The 21,541-nt window shown below is 42.4% G+C and overlaps 4 protein-coding genes across 6 annotated transcripts; 2 read left to right on the top strand and 2 right to left on the bottom strand.

Annotated features, from left to right (window-relative positions):
- Positions 1 to 365: 365 nt before the first annotated feature.
- On the bottom strand, positions 366 to 4,136 carry LOC136433211 (tetratricopeptide repeat protein 9C-like). 2 transcript variants are annotated; one of them, XM_066425162.1, is made up of 5 exons: positions 4,077 to 4,136; positions 3,186 to 3,448; positions 2,714 to 2,858; positions 2,266 to 2,448; positions 366 to 2,064 (listed from the first exon to the last, which is right to left on the bottom strand). In XM_066425162.1, exons 2-5 carry the CDS (start codon positions 3,435 to 3,437, stop codon positions 1,808 to 1,810), a joined length of 837 nt encoding a protein of 278 aa, XP_066281259.1. In that variant the 5' UTR covers positions 3,438 to 3,448; positions 4,077 to 4,136; the 3' UTR covers positions 366 to 1,807. The 2 variants fall into 2 exon arrangements, with proteins under 2 accessions (XP_066281259.1, XP_066281260.1); XM_066425163.1 differs by lacking the exon at positions 4,077 to 4,136 and adding an exon at positions 3,760 to 3,981.
- A 200-nt stretch (positions 4,137 to 4,336) lies between these two features.
- Positions 4,337 to 8,227, top strand: LOC136433210 (complex I intermediate-associated protein 30, mitochondrial-like). The gene is made up of 5 exons (XM_066425161.1): positions 4,337 to 4,704; positions 5,446 to 5,579; positions 6,506 to 6,670; positions 7,189 to 7,374; positions 7,672 to 8,227. Exons 1-5 carry the CDS (start codon positions 4,488 to 4,490, stop codon positions 7,927 to 7,929), a joined length of 960 nt encoding a protein of 319 aa, XP_066281258.1. The 5' UTR covers positions 4,337 to 4,487; the 3' UTR covers positions 7,930 to 8,227.
- Positions 8,228 to 8,405: 178 nt separating this feature from the next.
- On the bottom strand, positions 8,406 to 12,792 carry LOC136433213 (radial spoke head protein 9 homolog). The gene is made up of 6 exons (XM_066425164.1): positions 12,572 to 12,792; positions 10,869 to 10,987; positions 10,329 to 10,494; positions 9,932 to 10,061; positions 9,378 to 9,527; positions 8,406 to 9,091 (listed from the first exon to the last, which is right to left on the bottom strand). Exons 1-6 carry the CDS (start codon positions 12,677 to 12,679, stop codon positions 8,931 to 8,933), a joined length of 834 nt encoding a protein of 277 aa, XP_066281261.1. The 5' UTR covers positions 12,680 to 12,792; the 3' UTR covers positions 8,406 to 8,930.
- A 128-nt stretch (positions 12,793 to 12,920) lies between these two features.
- LOC136433209 (uridine diphosphate glucose pyrophosphatase NUDT22-like) lies at positions 12,921 to 20,450 on the top strand. 2 transcript variants are annotated; one of them, XM_066425160.1, is made up of 5 exons: positions 12,921 to 13,018; positions 17,501 to 18,042; positions 18,204 to 18,296; positions 18,951 to 19,048; positions 19,268 to 20,450. In XM_066425160.1, the coding sequence occupies exons 2-5, from the start codon at positions 17,509 to 17,511 to the stop codon at positions 19,458 to 19,460; spliced, it is 918 nt and encodes a 305-aa protein (XP_066281257.1). In that variant the 5' UTR covers positions 12,921 to 13,018; positions 17,501 to 17,508; the 3' UTR covers positions 19,461 to 20,450. The 2 variants fall into 2 exon arrangements, with proteins under 2 accessions (XP_066281257.1, XP_066281256.1); XM_066425159.1 differs by lacking the exon at positions 12,921 to 13,018 and adding an exon at positions 16,081 to 17,104.
- Positions 20,451 to 21,541: the final 1,091 nt, after the last annotated feature.

Genomic DNA, 21,541 nt, shown 5'->3' with positions numbered 1-21,541 from the left:
CGCGAACTTTGAAATTTGATTGTTGTATCTCTGCAGGGATGTTTCTTTTAGGGGTCTTTTAGGGCCATTGAGCAAAGAGCTCTAATATAAAGGGAAAATGTTTCATGACTCTGACCAGTATTATGCTGGCAGATTTACTCTCTACAAATGGTAAATAAGGCCACACCAATTTAATTTCTTGATTAACGGATTTTTATTTTCAAAAAAAAAAAAAATTTTAGAAAAGAAAAAAAATCAGGAAAACAGAAGGATGGGCCAGCCTTCTGTTTTCATGATTTTTTTTTTCTAAAATTTTTTTTTTTTTGAAAATAAAAATCCGTTAACCAAGAAATTAAATTGGTGTGGCCTAAACAAAATTCCACCAATTTTGTATAAACCAGAAAAAATAGCACTTTATTATACAATGTACAATGGATCCCAGTTGATGATCTGGTATTGGTAAACAACATGTGATATGACGCATGCAAGTTATCAGGAAATATAGCACTGTAACATATTCTACTAGGATATCAGTTCCAGACACAATACCTCTTCTGATCATGTCATAGGCCCGATTTACACACAAGTTTTCGGAGTTGACTCAGGGCTGTGTGTGAGGAACTTTGGACTCCTCAAGTGGAGTTTCTCTACTAGAAAACGCTATTTGATTGGCCTAAGGTTTTCCTTGCATGGTCCGGAGTCAACTCCAAGTCGACTCAAAAAGTGTCTGTAAACCGGGCCATAGACATGGAGCTGATACCATCATCAAACCTATCATTGAATACATGTATGTACAACAGGTGAACTGAACTTAGCAACAATGCTGCCATTCCTAATTCCATTTGTCTACATCAATAAGCATAAAAAACAGATAACAAAATTATTTCAGATGGAATGATTATAACATTAACCAAAAAGCTTCATAGGATCAAATGAAAAATCACTCGTACTTTATAATGTTGTACTACAGACCAGTTCTTGAATAAGACTTCTGAAAGTGATACAAAAGTAGAAAAACATCCAGAAACTTAAATATCAATAAACAAGAAAATAAAGGGAAGTAAATTTTAACCATTTCATGGCCAATGTGTCTCATCTGTTCAGATATGACAACTTATGACTGTCGAGTTATCCAGCTCTTTGCATAGAAACTGCTACAACTATTGTGATTAATGCTATAAACTTTGACAACGTACATCAACAGCACATTGACAGGAAACAGTGAAAACATTATAGTGCATGATACAAGTGATAGTGAATAGTGTAAACTTCTTCTCATCAACTATGAACCAGGATATACAATGTATGTGCAACTTTTGCTACTATCACAAATCTATTTCTTCCTATCATATCTGTTAGCAGTTGTTTATAATACTCTTTCTTCTCATCTGCCACTTCATTAAGGTCAACTTTTTAGTTGTTACAATCATTCAAAACAGATGCCATGACTGTTCCAGACTTCATGTATGAAATATCTGTACATGTACTTAATCTCATGACATGTACAACAATCTCAGTGTTGGCATTGGCTTCTTTTTTTTATCACAAAGTAAGAAATGTAGTTTCTGATGATAAACTGCTTTTCTTCCTTGACATTACCATCACAGTATTTTGAAATTCATGGCAACATGTTCCAATCCTGGACATTACAGTGACCTAAATGTTACTGGTTTTGAGCACCAAAAACAGCTATGGAGGTAGCTGATGTGAATTGATCTTTCTTCACAAGTGCAAGTTTGTACTCTTCATGAGTTTTCCAATCCATGAAAAAGTTTGGGGAAATGTTTGGAGTGTCCATATTGCATATGTATCGCTTGTAAACATGTGATCATGCATCAGCATTGTTATTGCCATTAGAGTCTATGATGCTTTTATCTTCCTCTTCCTTTCTTCCCTTTCCATCTGCATTTGCCATGATGACATCATCCTCCTGCTTGTCTCCACCTGAAGCACCTGCACCCACCTGAGCATCCCCTGAGGCAGGTGTGCTGCTGTCAAACATGCCTTTGTACATGGCCCTCTGTCTCTGCACCTGTTTGGCTAGCGCCTCTTGTGACAGCTTGATGTAGCGCTTAACATTGGAATCTAAAGAAGATAAGTACACATGCAAAACAAGGTAAATCAGAAAATTTGGTAATAGTCTTATAATATCCTTTTACTAAAGAGCAACATCATTCCAAGCTGCTGGCATAAAATGTTATCATACATTATCTTTTTTTATTACTTATAGGACTTACAGAAGTTGATAAAGCAAATGTACAGATGTCAATATAGTGTTCCCCTCACCACTTGATGACTGTTGTAGTGCTTGGTGCAGCTTGCTGAGTGCCCCATCGTAGTCTTTGGAGTGGTACAGAGCCAGCCCATATCTGTACAGAGCCTTGGAGTTACCCGGCTTCCTCTCCAGCACTTGGGCACAGTAGCTGCTCACCTTAGCATACTTCACCTCAGGCTCCTGGAGTAGACATGCTAAAAGAAAGCATGGAAAAAATTATATGGGTGTAGAACCAGGACTGAAATCTTAGTTCCTGGGGCATTGTATCTTTAACCTTTTCCCTTCTGCCTAACTCTGTAACCAATGGGGAATTGGGTGCCAAACAGCTACTTCAGGTTATACTTCAGGTTAAAATCATCAGTCCACAACCATTCACAACATAAACTTAGTTTGTGATACATTGCTAATATCAAGTACACATGTATTGCATTCACTGGTAAAATTTTGCGAGGTAATTACCTGCCAAGTTGTTGTAACAGTTGGCTTCCAAGTCTTCAATGGCTGTATCTTGTTCTGATGTTGTGGATGTTTCTTCTGCACCTGACAAGGCTGCAACCTGCTGCATTGCCAATGCAGTACTACCTTTGTCACCAGGACCCCCACTCTGGTATACAACAGGAAAATTTGTTAAAGCTTCATTTTCATTAAAACTGGGTTGGAGGTATTAAATCTTTCTTGTCCTTCTAGACATCTTTTTAGTTTAGGTACGATGTTCCATTCATACTCATGTAAATATCTTCTGAATCTAAATCCTTCCTTTCAAATCAGCATACTCCATTGAAATAACATCTTGTGTGCACCCACATTCAATAGCGAAATATATATAGCACAAATAAATTGTAGTAAATCAACATTGGAATGCTTGGAATAACATGATCGGGGAATGATTTGTTGTCATTAACTTTTCTCAAATTTCTATGTCCCTGCATACCTTATGCAATGTTTTAAGGTACAGTAGTGCCCTGTGGTACTGTCCTATTGCCCCCTTGTATTTCTTCTGCTTGTACAGTTCATTCCCCTTCTCCTTGTGAGCTGTAGCCTTGCTGATCATTTCCTCGGGGTCAACAGCCTTCGTCCTGCTGGCCATGGCGCCCGGAGGACCCATCTCCGACAGGCCGTTCGACGTCGTACCTTGTGGGTCTGATAGGGTTTGGTCACTTCCACCATCATCACTTGTTGCCATGGCTATTGATGCTAAAAAAGAATGAAGAACAATGTTTTAACCTTCTCTCTGCTACCTAACATCATAATCAATATGAATTTGGTGCCAAGAGGCTACCTTCGAATAGGTATATGGTCAATGTCATCCATGAAATGCCATTCATTTGCGATGCCCCTTCTTGTAGGAATATCATAGTCCCAAAAAATCATGTAACGGTTAACCTTATGGAACTTCAGCCTGAATCACTTTGACATCCTTGACAAAATATCAACATTAAATTGATGCTGTAAATCAGAACTCAAGGAGATCATAAATGTGTTATTAAACAACAACACACTATTACCCAGTTGCTTGAATTCTTGGGAACGAGTCTTGTTAATAACGTCTTAAACGACCAGATGATCTCGATCATGAACCAAAATCACTTCCCTTATTGTTCGATCACCTCCTTGGTTCGATTTGCAACGTTTGTAATAAAACCATTGACCAAAACATGAGTGGAGTAGAGAAGTCAGAAGATCCTTTCGGCCACGTATGTAGGAAGATCAGTATGGCAGTGATGTGACCATCAGTACTTTGATTAAGACCTAACAGAGGTGAGTGAATGGTACTTTTTCAATAGTATGGTCATTATTAATGACCAAATACTTAAAAGCCAACCTTGTAAACTGTTTCGGTGTTGTCTCTTCCGCTCTCTTCATCACCCAACGTTGGACGCATCTATTATGAAGCATGAATATTTTATAAGGTTTTCAAATCGTAATCTGTAAGAAATATGACCCAAACCATATCAATATATATCAATGATCAATATTTGTTTGTCATAGTACTTTAGGATTTAATCTTTATCTTTAATCTAAGATTGTTTTTCCTGGCTAAAATAACATATAAGTCCACTTTACTTATAATGGCTCGTTCCACTGTCAGGTCAAAGGTTGATTTAGAGGAGAATCCATGTTCGCGCGTGTCAGGCTTAATTTTGTGAGTTTTGGGCCCTTTTCCTGGCTTCTGTAAACAACCCAGAAGCGCAGTGTTTTTACCAAGGATATCTCCGAAAATTCAAGGTCCAAGATGATGACAATAAGGACATTACGAAGCCCGCAGTTGGCTCTGGGGGTGAGAGTTTGCGGGCGGTGCTGGAGGCATGATGGCCCGAGACACCAGCGGGCCGACCCGCTAGGCACTGACGGGGCACGCACGGAGGCGAAACAAGAAGTGGATGGGGCACAAACTGCCGCGCGACCCAAGGGATTCAGGACAAAGGTCGCCGAGTTCTTCAGGCCTGCAAGTAAGAAACCAAATTATTGAGTTGTCTAATAGGAAGGGGGGGGGGGTATTTGTTTCAAACCAAGACCTTGAACTTTTGACGACGTGCAACAAAAAAGACTAAAATGAGAATTTACTGCAAAAAGTATGGTGTTGAAACGGTGCGTATATAATGTCCTTCGTATCAGTGAAGGACTACGTTTGCTGTCTCTGGCTCTTTGTTACCTCCGGGAAGGAGATTCATCTTCAACAACAGTATTGTTTTTGGTTGTACAAGTATTATCACAACCATTATATAAGTGTGTTGTCACCTATAACTCAAGACCCTTTTGATGGGTTTGTATGAACAAGGGCATGTGGGTGGTTATTGAGGTCCAGAAGAAACATGGTGATTTTGAGCCCCCTAGCCGTATTTTGAGATACTGCAGCATTAAGGTTACAGGTAAGCAACCCTTCCAGAAAGTAGTGTGGTAACGTTATACCCATAGAGAGTTGGTCTGCTCAAGGAGGTTATATATCTATATAACCTCCTTGGTCTGCACGACAAGTAAATTAGAGTGCAGGTAATTGACTACGGCTGTCGGGCGATCCGACCCGCGGTCGGGCTGGTACCGAGGGTGATACGGAATACCCCGTGTTGTATTCTATATATGCCGGTATCCTTAAAGTATTGTATACTAGTATCTGGTAAGTGGTAAGAAATAATCAACTGAACTAAATAGGAATCTGCATCTGCTACCATCTCTTGTATTTGTACCCCCAGGGGATACTATCAATGAGGTGAGGAAATACGCAAATGAGACGTGGACATTCATGAAGAGAGATGACCTGGAGCAGTTGATGTTTGAGGACTCACGCGTCCTCTGGAAGTTCAGAGGTCCAGAAGATATAGACCAGGTGAGGTGACAGAGTACAGCATTGTGCTCTGTTTAGAATTCTTTTGAGCAAGGTTGAGCTTTGTACTATCAGTATGACTTTGACCCCGTTCACACTCATTTTTTTCAATTGCGATTGAAGTATAATCGCGATTGTTCGATCCGATCGCGATTGAACGCAAAGAAACGTTTGCATTCACACTGCTTTTCGCCAAGTGGATTAAAGTGCGCCGTGATCCGATCGCGATTGAAGCACGATTGAGGCACGCTTATTATTTGAGGTCATAGGTTGAGGTCAACGGTTCGGCGTCGCTTGCTACAAAATGGCGGGAGTCCACCAACTTTTGGAGAATGTTCTGTAGCCGTGGAAGGGAAGGCAATCGGCGGGCTTTGATCGCGTGAAGGCGTGAACGACAAAGGCTTTTGTATATTAGCCTAGCTGTAATACAGGTAATGAACACGGCAAGAGCTGTAGGCAGGACAATCTGGGAGCGTGAACGAAGCGACGATTGGTGATTCCCACCCCGGAACAAGCCGAAATACACGCTGATCGCGATGGAATGAATTGTAGTTGCGTTCACACTCAAAATTTGGTAGGATTGGATTGGATCCGATCGCGATTGATCCTCCCCAAACTACCTCCGGAGGTGGATCAGAAACAATCGCGATCGGATCGATCCAATCGCGATCGGGAGCGTTCACACTGAAAAAATCAATCGCGATCGGATCGATTCAATCGCGATTATACTTCAATCGCGATTGTAAAAAATGAGTGTGAACGGGGTCTTAGAAACTGATTAAAAGACTACTTAAATGGTTAAAACCCCTAAAAGTATTACGTAATAATCCAAATTTCTTGCATTAAAAGATTTATAAAACGTCATTTTGAATTGGTTGCCTACATTAGCTCAATTGTCTGACTAACTTGTTTTCTGATCTTTTGCTCAGTGGATGGTGGCATCAGACAAGGAGATGGGGGGCAAGAGTGAAGCACATCTGACCCTCTCTGAGAACAACACTGCGTTCTTCCATGGTGTTACAAACCTAGAAGTGCCCAAAGATGGAGTAACACGATACTCTGGGTATGCAGCCATGCGGTCCAAACAGCAACAGGTATGCAGGGTCTTCAACCTCTTTAACATTCAACCATTGTGATACATCTCATTTTGACCCTGTAAACAAGAAGGGATATCCCTGTAGCTCAACTGGTAGCAGCCTCACAGTTCTTGGTTCCAATAAGTTGGTAACTGGGAGACCGTAGTTCAAATCCTGGGACATCTCGGTCGGGTCTGCATCCATCTTTCAGAAGGGAAGTAAAATGGGGGGTCCCATGTTTGAGGAGGTGCCTCGAGCACATTAAGGGGAAGAGCTAGCAGTCCATCCTTGTAAAAATATAGCCTGCTACAGAAACAGCAAGGAAACTTGCTGACCGATGTGCCACTGTAAACAAGACAAAACAGGGGAAGAAACTACTGTATAACTATAAGAAGAATAAAGCCACACGGAATACAACATCAGTGGTCAACCAAGCATGATTGTCATTTGAAGGGTATCAGAGATGTAATTTCTCATGATCAAAGTTTAGCTAAATCTCTATAAGTCAGTGTAACAGTTTTGATTGTGCTCGGCAGGCTGCCTTCAACAGAAGAAGTCAGATGGATTTCTCGCCTTTCAACGTGCTGAACCTGCGTATTCGTGGTGACGGGAGGTCCTACATGATCACCATGGCAGCAGAAGGCTACTTCTCTTCCCAATGGGACGACTTGTGGTGCTACTTCTTCTTCACAAGAGGAGGGCCACACTGGCAGGATATACATGTAAGCATTGACACTTCAAAATACAAATACACTTGTATTAAAGGTGATGATAGGAAATCATTGTACATGGATTTGTGTATTGAGAAAGGTCATTGCATGCACACATACACCTTTAGTATTGTCAGTTACTAGTCATAAATACAATCAAGGCCTTTGCCATCATATTTTACATAGGTGCATTCTGTAACTTCATAGCTTATAAGTCACTAATAAAATAATGTTGGTATGGCTTTATTGAGGAATATCAGACAAATTCAGGGTGTAAGTCTGTCTTAATGTGTTACTTTTTTTCAATAGATCCCCTTTTCTAAGTTCTTCCTGACAAGCAAGGGGCGTGTGCAGGATGCCCAGTGTCCTGTACCTAAGGACAGAATCAACACTATTGGCATCACCCTGGGGGACAAGATCAACGGCCCATTTGAGCTGGAGATAGATTTTATGGGTGTGACCATGGACTTGACACACAAGGAAGAGTTTGCTTATGAACAGTACTACCAAGGACCCAGGAGGAAGAGATTCACCAAGAAACCGTTACTGTCCACTAAAGACTGGTGATGGTGGACAGCTTTATAAGATGTCAGAGTTATAGTTCTGTTTTTAGGAAGTAATAAGTACTACATGCATGTAGTATGGAAGCAATAAACTAAAGAAATGTATTGTTTCTCACAATGGTAGGAGTTAAGGGCCCTTCAATAGTGTGGTGTGCTGTTGATAACTTGCAAGGTAGAGATGAGATATGACTGTGGCCCCCTCCATCCACATTAACACAACTGTTACCTTCTGCTCAAGCATATACAATGTACATAGCCCATTGGCTTTTTGATTAATAAATCTGGCCTGTAATATCTGGAAATCATTGTGTGCTTCACTTTGACTGTTGCTTCTATGAATGCTTGAATGGTCCTGCTACAGTAGGTGTCTTCTGCCTCAGTCAACCTCACTACAATTTAATGGTCTGTACCAATAGGGTTATCTGGAATTAGCAATGTGCCATAGTTCGTATGAAGTGAAGGATTGCTGTGTAGATATGAACAGTGAAGAAATATTTTATTTACAGTTCCTGTTTCATACAAAGAAATTCATCACACCCCGTTCAACAGTATAGAATTCAACCTTATATAGACAGAGAGTTTAAGAATGTATTAAAAAGCTGCTGTTTTTCCATCATCATTTAAACAGTAAAAAGTACAAGTATGCAAGTTTACTTTAAGAATTGTTTCACATTTTATAAACCTGTGGAATGTACAACTTTTTCCAAGAAAGATGCCAACTACATAATAGGTTCCAATAGAGTGAAATCTTCCCAAGGTACCAGATGACCCTAGTTCTGGTCAATACACTTTGATGGGTACGCCTATGATTATTACAGGGATTTTGCCAAAATGTGGCTAACAAAGTGGTGCAGATTAGATGCTGCATGTAAACATCAAATGACAAGCAGCCTGTGACAACTTTCTAAAAGATGAGTATTTATAACTCTGTGCCACTTTTATATACAACAGGAATAAAAGTCCTCTAAATAGTTTTGTCCTTTGTAATCATCCTACTATGCAAAGTTACAACATAAATGGTAGGTCGTTATTCTTCTCGCCATTCCCAATATACATTGCGCCGAACTTGAGTGTGCCAGGAACATGGAAGAACGTGTAACCAAGCCACACCAGGCTGCGCAGGGCCACCAGCCCACTGCCACGCTCAAACTGCACACTCCAGGAGCCTGGGGACAAAAAATAGTATTTTCAAAAAATTTCTAACAATTCTATCTGCAACTGATAGAATCTATTGTAATTTAGCTACAAAAAAGTTATTTCTTACTGTTTTCCTTCAGCAAGCAATTACTTCAACAAATGCAACAATAATAAATACATCAGACTTAATGGTGAGTTGGTATATTGAGCAAAAATTGGATAAACAGAGATAGACTGTGTTTATTGGAATGAAAGATTATACTGTAATATCTTATTGCATTCTCCTCTTCAAAAATAAAATAAAATTTTCCCTACCTCCTTTGGGAATGTCCTCTTCAATAGAGTCCAGGAAGTCGATGGATGGGTCGAGATCAGCCTTCTCCAGCAGCGTCTTCTCCTTTAGCTTCAGAGGCTCACGCAGGTGGAAGTATGAGTTGAGCTTCCCTGCTTCTGACACAGACAGACCTGTGCAAGGACAAGTAGGGTTCAGAAACTGTGCGTTTCCTTCATATATACATGAAGTAGAAATGTAACAGGCAAAAGTAAACTCAGCACTAGTATAACATTGGCACAAAGTTGCATTGCAGTTTTTTCACCAAATTTTTCAGATCAGTAACCAAGTAGGTTTCTTGCATTGAGTTAATGAATACCAGTTTCTGATTTCCAAGTCATCTCCACCAGACTCCTTTGTTGGTTAGAAAAAGGTAAAAACTGGCCAGAATAAGGTGAACAGTTTGCCAATCTTATTTCAACCCCCTTTGTTTTCCGGAGGAGTTAGCTGGCCAGAGATGGACAAGTTTGCCACCAAGGAGTTTGAGTGGATGTCAAAAGGTCCATCTTGTAAAATATGCGCAGTGCTGCCAACCTACCTTCAAAGCTGCGGTTCCGGATGACTTCCCCATGAGGCGTCTTGATGAAGGCCCCCCGTGGTGCAATGGCCACCTCCTCATCAATGGTGGCAATGACAGAGGTCAGACGATCCTCCTCCTTCACTTGGATCTGAGGTTGAGAGAGCCACACCAATGTCATTATGTCACCATTTTAAAGCTTTAAAACGATTACTTGCAACATTTTAAAGCTTTAACATATTTCACATAATCATTGTTTATCATACTATATATATAACAGTAATGAATGTAAAGATGTACTTTAATTTGAAGTCATGGCTCACAAAAGCACTGATTAACAATATGTTTTCTCTTCAATTGTGTGGTGTGGCCAGCTATCCTATGCACATCTGAATGCTACATGTCAATGTGTACTCACTGTATGCTCCTCCTCTGTAGCATCCTCCCCCTCCCCAATTTTCCTGATCTCAGTGTGCTCATACTCATAGGACGGATCTCCTGTGAACCGTCCCTTCACAACAGACGTGTGATCCCGCATGGCCTTCGTCGCTGGAGGCAGTAGATTCCACTGCACACAGTCAAGGCTGAGGAGAGGAGATATAACTTTTTATAACTGAGAAATGTTCTGTCTGTTGCTGTCTGTACAACATATACGGTTTGTTCTCGTTTTGTATGGCATTTGTTTCCAACAGGGCATGGTGAGTAGAGTAGAGTAGAGCAGAGTAGATCCGTTTGTACAGGTAGGTTATGTTTTTTTAATCATGATGATAATATTGGATATTGCTATCTTAACTTCTCTGAGGTGTATCTTAAGGTCTGCAGAGAATAAAGAAATGAAATAGGATAAGGTGATGGATTGAAATGCAATAACATTGTGACCCAAGAACTGAAGTGTGACCAAGGACTGTCGGTACATTTCACCACGTGTGATCTACCTGTATTTTTTGATAAATCTCACCTGTACAAGGTTTTCCTTTCTGCCATCTCGTCCCGTGAAACACCTTGTGCGATGAAGTAGTCATCCTTGATACCCAGGATCTTCCCCCACAGGTAAACCCGGTGGAACTTGTAGTGGTTCTGGAACAAGAAAGAAAGAAAAATACTAAGCACTTTGAGTATAACGTTAAAACTGTTGTAACTTGCAATTTCCATTCGACCTATTTCTGATAACAAATTCTGAGTGACGATCTGGAACACTTCGTTCCCCTCCTCAGGAATATAACTATTCCTCCCAGTCTCTCCAAACTACTTCTACTACTAGCACTAGGCAGATGCATGTATTAACACCCCGACCAATCGAATCTGGACATTCCTCCAGAATTGGTACATTCCTCCAGAAAAGCGGACATTCCTCGACTTTCAAGCGGACATTTCTCTAGGAAAGCGGACGGTCCTCCAGTTGTAAGCGTACATTCCTCTGGAATTGGTACGTTTCTCTGGGAAAGCGGACACTTCGTGGACACCCCCACCGGCCTGTGGAATCGGCGGTTGACCCGACAAATCGTTTCCTAGTTCAGCTAAATCACAACATCTGGACTTCTGAGCCGTGCAGTGAGATGGCAAATACTATCAGCTCGGAAGGTAAGCATAGTTTTTTATTTAAAACTGAGGCACGTTGGAGATGAAAGTGACCGCGCGGCGGACGATCACTTCTGTACAAGGTTTTAATGGCGGCCTGTTGCACGCCCGACAAACAAAACAACGAGTTTTAGCCTGAATATCCGAGTGATTGTCAAGATATAAGGCTCCACTGCCTAGCACATGTATCTATGAGAAGATTTTGTCACAATTCTAGTCGTCGATATATGGTATTTCTTGTACAACGCGGCTACATGTCCGTATGCTTGTCGAGACACGGCTTCCGCCCGTATGCTTGTCGAGACAAGGCTCCCCTGTCCTGCCGCGTACACATATGTGTGGCGGTGATATCGGACATTCTGTGTACATCGCGGTCATTTGACAAGAAATATCCGATAAGTATGACTAACATCTTGGTATAAACTTCTCTCATAAACATGTGCTAGGCAGTGGAGCCTTGTATCTTGACAATCACTCGGATATTCAGGCTAAAACTCGTTGTTTTGTTTGTCGGGCGTGCAACAGGCCGCCATTAAAACCTTGTACAGAAGTGATCGTCCGCCGCGCGGTCACTTTCATCTCCAGCGTGCCTCAGTTTTCAATCAAAAACTATGCTTACCTTCCGAGCTGATAGTATTTGCCATCTCACTGCACGGCTCAGAAGTCCAGATGTTGTGATTTAGCTGAACTAGGAAACGATTTGTCGGGTCAACCGCCGATTCCACAGGCCGGTGGGGGTGTCCACGAAGTGTCCGCTTTCCCAGAGAAACGTACCAATTCCAGAGGAATGTACGCTTACAACTGGAGGACCGTCCGCTTTCCTAGAGAAATGTCCGCTTGAAAGTCGAGGAATGTACCAATTCTGGAGGAATGTCCAGATTCGATTGGTCGGGGTGATTAAACGTAGCGCCAATACGGCATTTTGCTTAGTCTCCAACCAGACCCAATAGATTGCAAAGACCGTATCCAACTGGAAGAAGGAGCTTATAGTGCAATCTTGGGTTGGCTATGAAAACTCCTTCTGCCTGTTGGATACGGTCTTTGCCAACCCGTAGGTCTGCTTGGAGACTACATTTTGCCCACCTTCATGATAACAAGAGATGTTTGCAGGGCCGCCTTCTGCTCGGAGCTCAGGACGACGCCACTACTGGCCACGAAGTCCACGTACTGGATAAGATCTTCCGAGTCCATGTTTAGTCGTTGTGTGTACTGTTATGCAGTCCTGTCCTCTGTTTTCTTCTTGAATCAAATGAATGCTGCTGTTCGACGCACGGTTGTTTTGATGGTCGTCAAGGAGAAATGTGTTCAGAAGCTCTTCAGTATTAGCCAATCAGCGGTGAGTATTGGTAGAATGTCTCAATTTTAACCAATCAAAATGAAGATTAGTCGATGGTGCGGGACAGAACCTCCCACTATGCTTTGCGTACAACCTTTGACCTCCCAACCATTACTTCCGGAACCATGCAAAGTTTGCAAACACACTGACCAGACACGTTGATACCAAGCGTAACCAACGTAAATTACGATTATGTAAGTATATGGATTATGTACCCGTACTAACATTAGAATTTAGAAGACTTGCTTCAGGCAAAAATGCGTGTAAGGTAAGCGGTGGTTTGATTTGAAGAACGGGACAACACTTCAAAGGCGTTCGAGGCAAAAACGTTACGTTTAAACGTGAAGTTACCACTCGAGTAACTAACTTACGAAGTAAAGTTAAGTTGGTCCAACTCAGTAGATACTTTTATCCCGAGGCAGTTTGACAGGACGTTCCTGTCAATAAGACTCTTGCAATATGACTATTGACAGGATGTCCCTGTCAACAGGACTTTTTCTTGCACTATTGACAGGGATTGTTAGGAACCAACCAGAAACCAATGAATGAGACCAATCAGAGCATACCCTACAGCCTTTGATAATCTTGTGAATGACACCTCGTGATCCCTATCCCTGAGGATGATCCTGTGTTTCTGGACTGCCTGTCCTTTTGCTGTCAATAAGATGTTCCTGTCAATAGCCATGGTGATACATGTATTAGGGTATAGTTGATATATACATGTATATATAGGATACAACACGGGGTATTCCGTATCACCCGAGGTACCAGCCCGACCGTGGGTCGGATCGCCCATAGGCCGGAGGGCGATCTGACCCGCGGGAGGGCTGGGACCGAGGGTGATGCGGAATACAACGTGTTGTATTTTATTTATGTCATACCTTGGTCATACCCACCAAAGAAAACACACATTTCAATGCGGAATGCGCCAGAAGTTGAGGGAGTTTTGTGTCCTCGAACACAAAACTGCAACAACATTGATTCTAATCTCCGAATCCGGTATTCGAATTTCCGACGGCGCGCAACCGGCGCGCTCGAAATGCATTCGAAATATTCTATGAAAGCCTGTGTGATAACACTCCCGAACCCTATGTGATCCCGATAGTTATCACACGGTCTGGAACACCCGTATCAGGCCCAGGCATGACATAAAAGATTTTATCTTGATAAAACCTCCTTGTCGATATTGATGATGTTTCTTAGCAAAATGAGATCTTGCCATATCTGCCTGCAGAGCTACATGTATATTTGACCTGGTCGGCATGAAGCTACTTTGCACTGGTTTTCTGCCGTTTCATGCAATGAGCAATGACGTAAGATCAATAAACTCTGCTTTGAGCCTTGAATGAAAGTACATGTAGTATAAGTTTACTGACAGTTTGATCAGTGTTTGTTTTGATCAACTAGGTTCTATCTTTGATCGTAACGTTTATTAGACTGATTTATTCTACAGACTTATTTTTCCAGTGTGAAACAATTTTCAGAGAGCAATCTTAAAGTGCAGTGTGACTGGTGTGAATGACATGTCCCTGTTTGTGAGCAGTGTGTCTGTGTGTGATACATGTATTTGCTTCATGCCTTTAAGTTAGTTTAAGCTCTGTTTTGAGTTGCAATAACTTAGAGACCATCAACTGGTTTGTTGCCATACCTGTGGCTAAAGGTGGACACTGATTCTTGATCAGATGTGTTTATGCAAAATATGTTCAGATAAATACCAGTAAATATTCTCAAGAGACAAGTTAGCCCCTTTCAGATTGTCACACAAATGTAAGCCTACTGCAGCTACAGCCCAGAGTTTTACTCTTAAAAAGTACATTCTGTCTGCCAGGTTTGAACATTGCTCAGTAAGATTTCTGTAAGAAACATAACTTCATTGTAGGAATCTACTGATGTGATTAATCAGAACCCCATGATTGAACTTTGTACACATCAAAATAATTCAATGGAGATCTGTTAGTCAAATCTGCTCAGTGCCTGAGACATGCAACTGGCATTTTACTCAGCACAACCTATTCCAAAGGAAGGCCATCACGTACAGGACTTCAGATGTACTGGTGAAAGTGCATAATGCTACCAAGTACCATGACTACCAGACAGGGCCTCAGACAATGCACAAAGTGCATAATGTCATTGTCATCAAACAGAACTTCTGATGATCTCACTATCATGATCAAACGGGAAGTATGATGATGTACAAAGTACACCAAAGATGTACCAAGATTGCTACCATGCTCAGACTTGTGATGACCTCACAAGGGGAGTAATGCTATCATGATCACAGAAGTAAAACACCCATCCTAAAGGTGCCCTGACCCGGACTGGTCACGATGTTTGTTACAGCTTAAGTGTGTTTTTGTGTGCACATAAGGTAATGTGGTTCCACACCCATGTAGTCATACCCTTGTCAATCTGTTCCCCAGTTGGATGGTCAGCAATTCTTTCAAACAGTCAATAAAGTTTGGTTTATGGCTTTGATTCAAACATGCAATCCCAGTTTGCTCAGTTGAAAACAATGTTTTGTACAGTACATATCCCAGTACTTTCCTACAAGTTCATGCTTGAGGTGATACGTGAATGAGTCAATGACCCTGTATGAAAAAGGTACGATTGTGTGCAGTGTGATATGACTCCTGACGGAAAATTGTTTTGCCCGAAAACAATGGAAAGTCAAAAAGCCAATTTAGCCAGGGAGGAAACCTTAAGCCACAGTAAGTTGTACACTTGACTGTTCGACTACCGTGCGTAGCTAAAAAATCAACACAGACACTCGCTGATTTTGGTTTCTGAAAAATACTAATAAAGTATTGACAGAGATGCATGTGTTAGTTTAACGTTCAAAGAGACGAGTTGGCCTCTTATCAGTGATCAGACGAAAACGAGATATTCTGCTGCTTCCATACCGCGTGTACTTTTCCTTCTGAAGGTAACGTTATAGGATTTACTCAACCACTCCAAACTGTTTTTGTTGAACATTTTGTCTGCCGGGACTTCCGGGGTTTATACATTGCCCAAGATTAAGCATAACATGTCTCACTGCGGTCCAGTATGACGCCGTGTGTCTCACGACTTGCAGGCTGGCACGTAGTTTGGAAGCCTGAGGCAAAATGCCAACTCTTCAGTCGCACGGGTGACGCAGAGGATAGCATTGGTCGGGGTAACTGTCCTTGACAGTTTTTGTGGATCATGGGAGGGGAGGTAGGGGGTGAAACCCTTTGTCGATTCACTGAAACGTCACATGTGTCGATTATGTTTCATTAGTTTAAAGAGCCTTAAATCAACAACAACAGATGTATCATGTGGTTTGATTAGAAAGGAACGATCACTCTTACATGTCAGTAGAAGGAAAGCAGCTCAAGCTTATCAGCAAATGTTTTGTTCTGTCTCCGTCTCAACCTCACCGTGTCTTTATTTACATACTTTGTGTCGAAGTAAGGGCCTTGTACAAACCTAGGCGTGTCTATGATGTACAGTGTCTTGGGATTTCATGAACGAAGAATGACGCACCTGAACATTAAAGATTTATCTGTAATTCCGACTTTCCACGAATTGATGCAGCATATATCCATTGTTTAAAGGTCAGTGGCATTTTAAATCTGCTAGTAGTACAAAGGATATTTTGTTTCCCAGATTAACAGTCTGTGACCCACACCTTGTGGTTAATATCCGGTAGTGCCCTGCCTGACTCAACTCACCTTCGTAATGGTTCACTGGATGTCAACACACGCAGGGTTACGTCATTGTTGGTATCCACTGATGTAACTATTTACCTGTCTGAATTCCACGAAGCGAAAACTACGTACACATTTCACGGTAATTAGCAGGGAGACCTGTTGATCAGGGATAATTAGTGCGTAAGAAATACAACTGACTTTTTACAAAACACGGCTCTGGGGAAACATTTTGTACTGTTGTGACAAGAACGGAATAGAATTTGCGTTCAATGCGACGAGATCCTTGTTGGCGGAACTCGCTTTGTCTGACATTCTCCGAACCTGTCTGGTGTGGGCGCCTCTCCTTTGGTCTGGTGGTTTTGACGCTAATGCTGGCATAATTACCGACTTGCGTCATTGTCCGTATATTGGGTGGTGTACATAGTGGGCGGAGGTCATTTGGTGACGGATCCTTTGAGTGTTAACTGTGTACTGCGGTAGCTACAACTGCTGCTAAGGAACCGATCGTTTGTGAGGAAACCAGTACAGTTCAAGTTGAGTGTAGGCAAATGTGTACCCCTGTAGTCATGATGGCAGGACGGAGACGATCCAGTGGCGGGAAACTGCCAGGTTTGTTCCCAATTAAGCCGCTTATTATAACCAAGGAGAAGCTCTTTGATTAAGAATTGGTTCAATGATGTAACAGGTTGTAAGTAGGTATTTTTTTACTCGATAAAGATGACTGAGTTTTCTTATCTTCTAGAAGAACGTGATTTTTATCGAAGCTGGCTTGCTTCTTTGTACTGTCTATCGTCTACCGGCAAGTATACTGCACTTCAATCTAGTGCAAGGAACATGCTTTCCAGTATTGTCTACTCGGGATATTTGGTCCCGAAAGAATGTCAAAACTAAGACGATTTCAAGGACAAAACTTTAAATGACTGCGATTTGGGTAAACCTTCGGCACGCGCAGGAAAACATTAAGCTGCTTAAAATGTTATTTAAAGAGAATTCTATTTGTTTCAGTATGCAGAATGACATCAGCCTCCGCGCCAAACGGAACGAAAGGAACGACTTATTACGAGGATGACTTCTTCATGTTCCTCTCCTGCGGTGCACGTGATGGCCTTCCAAAGTCCCGGGTCAGGGTCGACTTCTCCAGCGAAAAGTACGGCAGGAAGGTGGAGCCCTCCTCCGAGCCCAACATCGCCCGCTTCTGGGAGGACCACAAACGGAACAACCCCCGCTTGTTCAACGGGTCCAAGTTCCGCATGCAGTCCGTGGACATGTTGGAGAGAGATGAGGACGGGAACAACCTTGTGACATTCCGCATTGGTCTGACGGACTATCGTGACTTTATGGGCACGAACATGAGCAGGGACGCCGCCTATTTGATGCAGAAAGGACGACAGAGTTGCGGGGACCCCCACGCCTACCTGTCCCAGCCCGTGGGGGTGGGGTCTATGATCATCACCAGTGACGACCAGGTGGTGCTGATGCGGCGGAGTAGCTGGGTGTCAGAAGGGCCGGGGCAGCTGGACCGCCCGGGCGGACATGCCGAACCCAAGGTAAACATGTCGTGTGGATTCGTGTTTTTCGTGATTTACTTATATATGATTGCTTAGCGTGTCGCCTGGTAGTGTAAGACAATATGTATATATGTATAGAGAGAGAGAGAGACCACACCACACCTTTCATGTTTAACAATAAGAATCGTGATTACCAACAGGAAGTGGCCAAAAGGTGCGGCACGGACGAGTTCACGAACGATGCTGTGTTGGACGAGCTGTTCGAGTCCGTCATCAATGAAATCCGTGACGAGGTGAGTGACCTCTGTTGGCCTCTGCTCCGTTTGAGTATTTGTAGAAATAGCCCTGTTGTGTTGTGTTGTGTTGTGTTGTGTCACCTGTGTTGTGTTGTGAAACACAGCGGGAATTGTTCTGTTACATGCCCCTAAGTTTGGGAGGCGACTTGATGATTAGTTATATTCCCTGTCCTGGTTTCGACACAGAACATTACAGAAGCCATTCTTTTTACTGGCAATTTAGGAAAAAGACCATAATTATAGTCGCCTTTATATGCAGTCCTTTGTCAGACTGTATGAGACAGACGAAATCCTGTTTGTCAGGAATGCTTTACATTCATTACTCGGGCTGTTCTTTGTCGGGTCACCGAACACTTCGAAGGACGAGCTTTGTACTCTCCAAGCAGAGGTTCGGTTCCGGCTGGATTTTGACACGATTTTAGGCGTTTTCTTTATGTAACCAAGCTTGTCGACAAAAACGCATAAAATAGCGTCGAAGACTAGCCGGAGTTGAACCTCTGCTTGGAGAGTAGCAGAAGGCAACGCAAATGACCTGTCACCCACTAGTATTCATAGTGAAATTTTAAAGGTTCCTAGGATACTGTCGCTTCGTCCGAACTTACCTTCCGAGCAATTTACGTTGCTATAAAAACCTTTGCCGTTCCATTGCAGATAAACATTCCCGAGTCCTTCCTCAGTGAACCCCGTCTGTTGGGTGTAAACGGGAACCATAAGTCGGGCGGGCGGCCCAGCGTGGAATTTATTGTCAGGTAAGCTATGAATAGGATTCCATTTTTCCGCTTAATGCACAGATTCTTCTATTTGGAGAATTTTTGAATACGGTTAAAGCGACAATAAAAAACTCGTTGAGAACGTTGACCATGGTCAAATGCATGTACATGTAGATTGTTGAGAAAAATACATGCGACACTACCCCTGTACTGCATCATAGTCAAATGCATCACGCCTTTTGGTTTTCACCCTGGCAGGTGCAGTCTGACAGCGGCGGAGGTCCAGGCGCGCTACCAGGCGGGCGGCCAGCCGGAGGCAGACGAATCGACCGGACTGGTCATGTTCACACTGCAGGACATGCTGAGGATGGACTTCCTCCAACCTGCCGTGTGGCGGGACCTCACTCCCGTGGCGCGGGCTAACGTGGTCATGATCAGACAAGGCTTATGACGATCCCGCAGGGAGCATGACGTTTTCATGACGCGACAGGGCTTATGCCTAGCGTGATCATGACCGTACTTATCAAGATTAAGGACCTTTACACACAGTCATAAGTCAAGCGGTTTCAGGCCGCACCTCTAATCAGGATGTCTTACCAGCAACCGTAATCAGACAAGCACCACCCAGGCTACAGTGTAGAAAATTATTTTCCAGTCGTAATTCTTAATTAGCCAGCCAACCGACAAGGCTTTTTATGGTTACATCGGACTAATGACTATTTATGATGGATATGAATGTTAAAAGCTGTATTTCAGTGCAATATTTCATCCCTACAAAGATGGCCTGTTGATCTCGAGATACTAAAGCCTGCGACTCGACTAGGAAGAACTGTGACGTTACAGAAATATCTTAAAGTTGGTATCGACTGTTTCAGGACGAAAGTATGAAATAAAGGGGCCTTATCAAAACTTTAAACACTTACAAATGTTTAGAGTTCACTAAAGCTCTATCCTTATATGTTATACCTGTATTGCCCTTTCTGTTAGTAGGTGTTTTTGCAGTGTTGTAACATGTCTGTACATGTCGTACACTGACGTGTTTGAATACAATGCACTGACTCATATTATCATGTTATGCAATAACCATGAAAAAACACGTACGACTGTAATAAGTGACGGAAGTCGGTAACGCCTTGTGCACTGGCGTGACATTAACGCTCTTGGTACAAGTGACGTCATTGGACTATACGAACTTGTAGTCCTGTGACGTCATACGCAGGATATGATGTTTGAGATCTCCATCGATAACGCCCTTTACAAGGACAGTATGAATTTCGTAGAATATAATCACTATGGGACCATTTTAAGAATTACAATTGTATAGTAGAAAAGATTTATATTCAGATAGTAGCCAATATTTTCCAATATTTTCTATTAGAGAATATTTGATGACACAGAAGTATGTGTGTACTGTGACGTAGAATAAAACTTCCCGCCATTATTGCTTGTTGAACGATCGCGTAACATATCTGGAGCAGCATTGAGTGTCCCAATGGCAATTCTTAACGTCGATGAGTTCAAAATAACACGCACCTACTCAACACATTAACATTCCGACATGATTTCGAGACGAATGTAGACAATACTAGTAATTGCTAAGGCGTAGTCCTAGGTTTAAGGGTAATCTCAGTCGCAATGTACTCTTCACCGTCATGAAAACCGTGCCTAATATGAATCAACTGTAGTACTGAATTGACCATCGTACCGTTCCTGACTTTGAAAGTCTTGATATGTTGAAATTAACAATCACCTCCAAGCGTGACAATGGCCAACGGATTCGAAGTTTCTAAAACAGCAAAACGTCTGTTTAAACGAACTAGAAGCACTCCAATTTTTCACTTGCTTATCTGCGGTGCCAGTGTCCTGTTGTGTCTGAAAAAGGCCTGTTTACCCAGACACTTGGGATGTTTCCAACCATTTCTTCAGCTGCAGGCAACCGTGTTCCGCATCTGAGTACACTTGTTGGCAGCATTGTGAAGACCTCCGTGCTGAGGGAGTCCTCTAATGGACGGCATTTCATAGTCACACGCGCCCCAGCCGACCAAATCAGTACTCCCAGGTGACCTGTCCTGTTAGTTTGGGCACAATTGCTATTTTGAAAAGATGAGGCCAATACGACTTAGTCTGATTTACCAGGCCTTCATGTACATTATAGTTACTGACACATTTTACCCCCAGGTTCATGGCTTGCTTCCAAGACGCAAAAATACGATTTTCTGTCAATTGTTAATCAGAGACATTGATCGAAAAGGACATTGATGAAAGCAAGTTCTGCTAACATGGTTTAGTGACGTTATTGTGCATGATGATTACAGTCGACGTGCACTTGTACAATTGGCTCTTGATATGTATGCTTCAATCCCAAAACTGCTGACAGCGTTTTATACTCGAGAACCACTATTCAGCAAGTTGTTTTAAAGAGTGAGAATAATTTGGTATGGTCCGCATGCACGTTCCACGTACAGACGGCCAAGGCTAGACACAAAGGGAGCTGTCCAGGGAATCCACCTGTGTCAGTCGGTACAGAGCTAG

Source organism: Branchiostoma lanceolatum, chromosome 4 (assembly GCF_035083965.1).
Source record: "Branchiostoma lanceolatum isolate klBraLanc5 chromosome 4, klBraLanc5.hap2, whole genome shotgun sequence".
Classification (NCBI taxonomy): domain Eukaryota; kingdom Metazoa; phylum Chordata; class Leptocardii; order Amphioxiformes; family Branchiostomatidae; genus Branchiostoma; species Branchiostoma lanceolatum.
The sequence above is the reverse complement of the archived record's forward strand: the minus strand, read 5'-3'. Positions and strand labels throughout refer to the sequence as shown.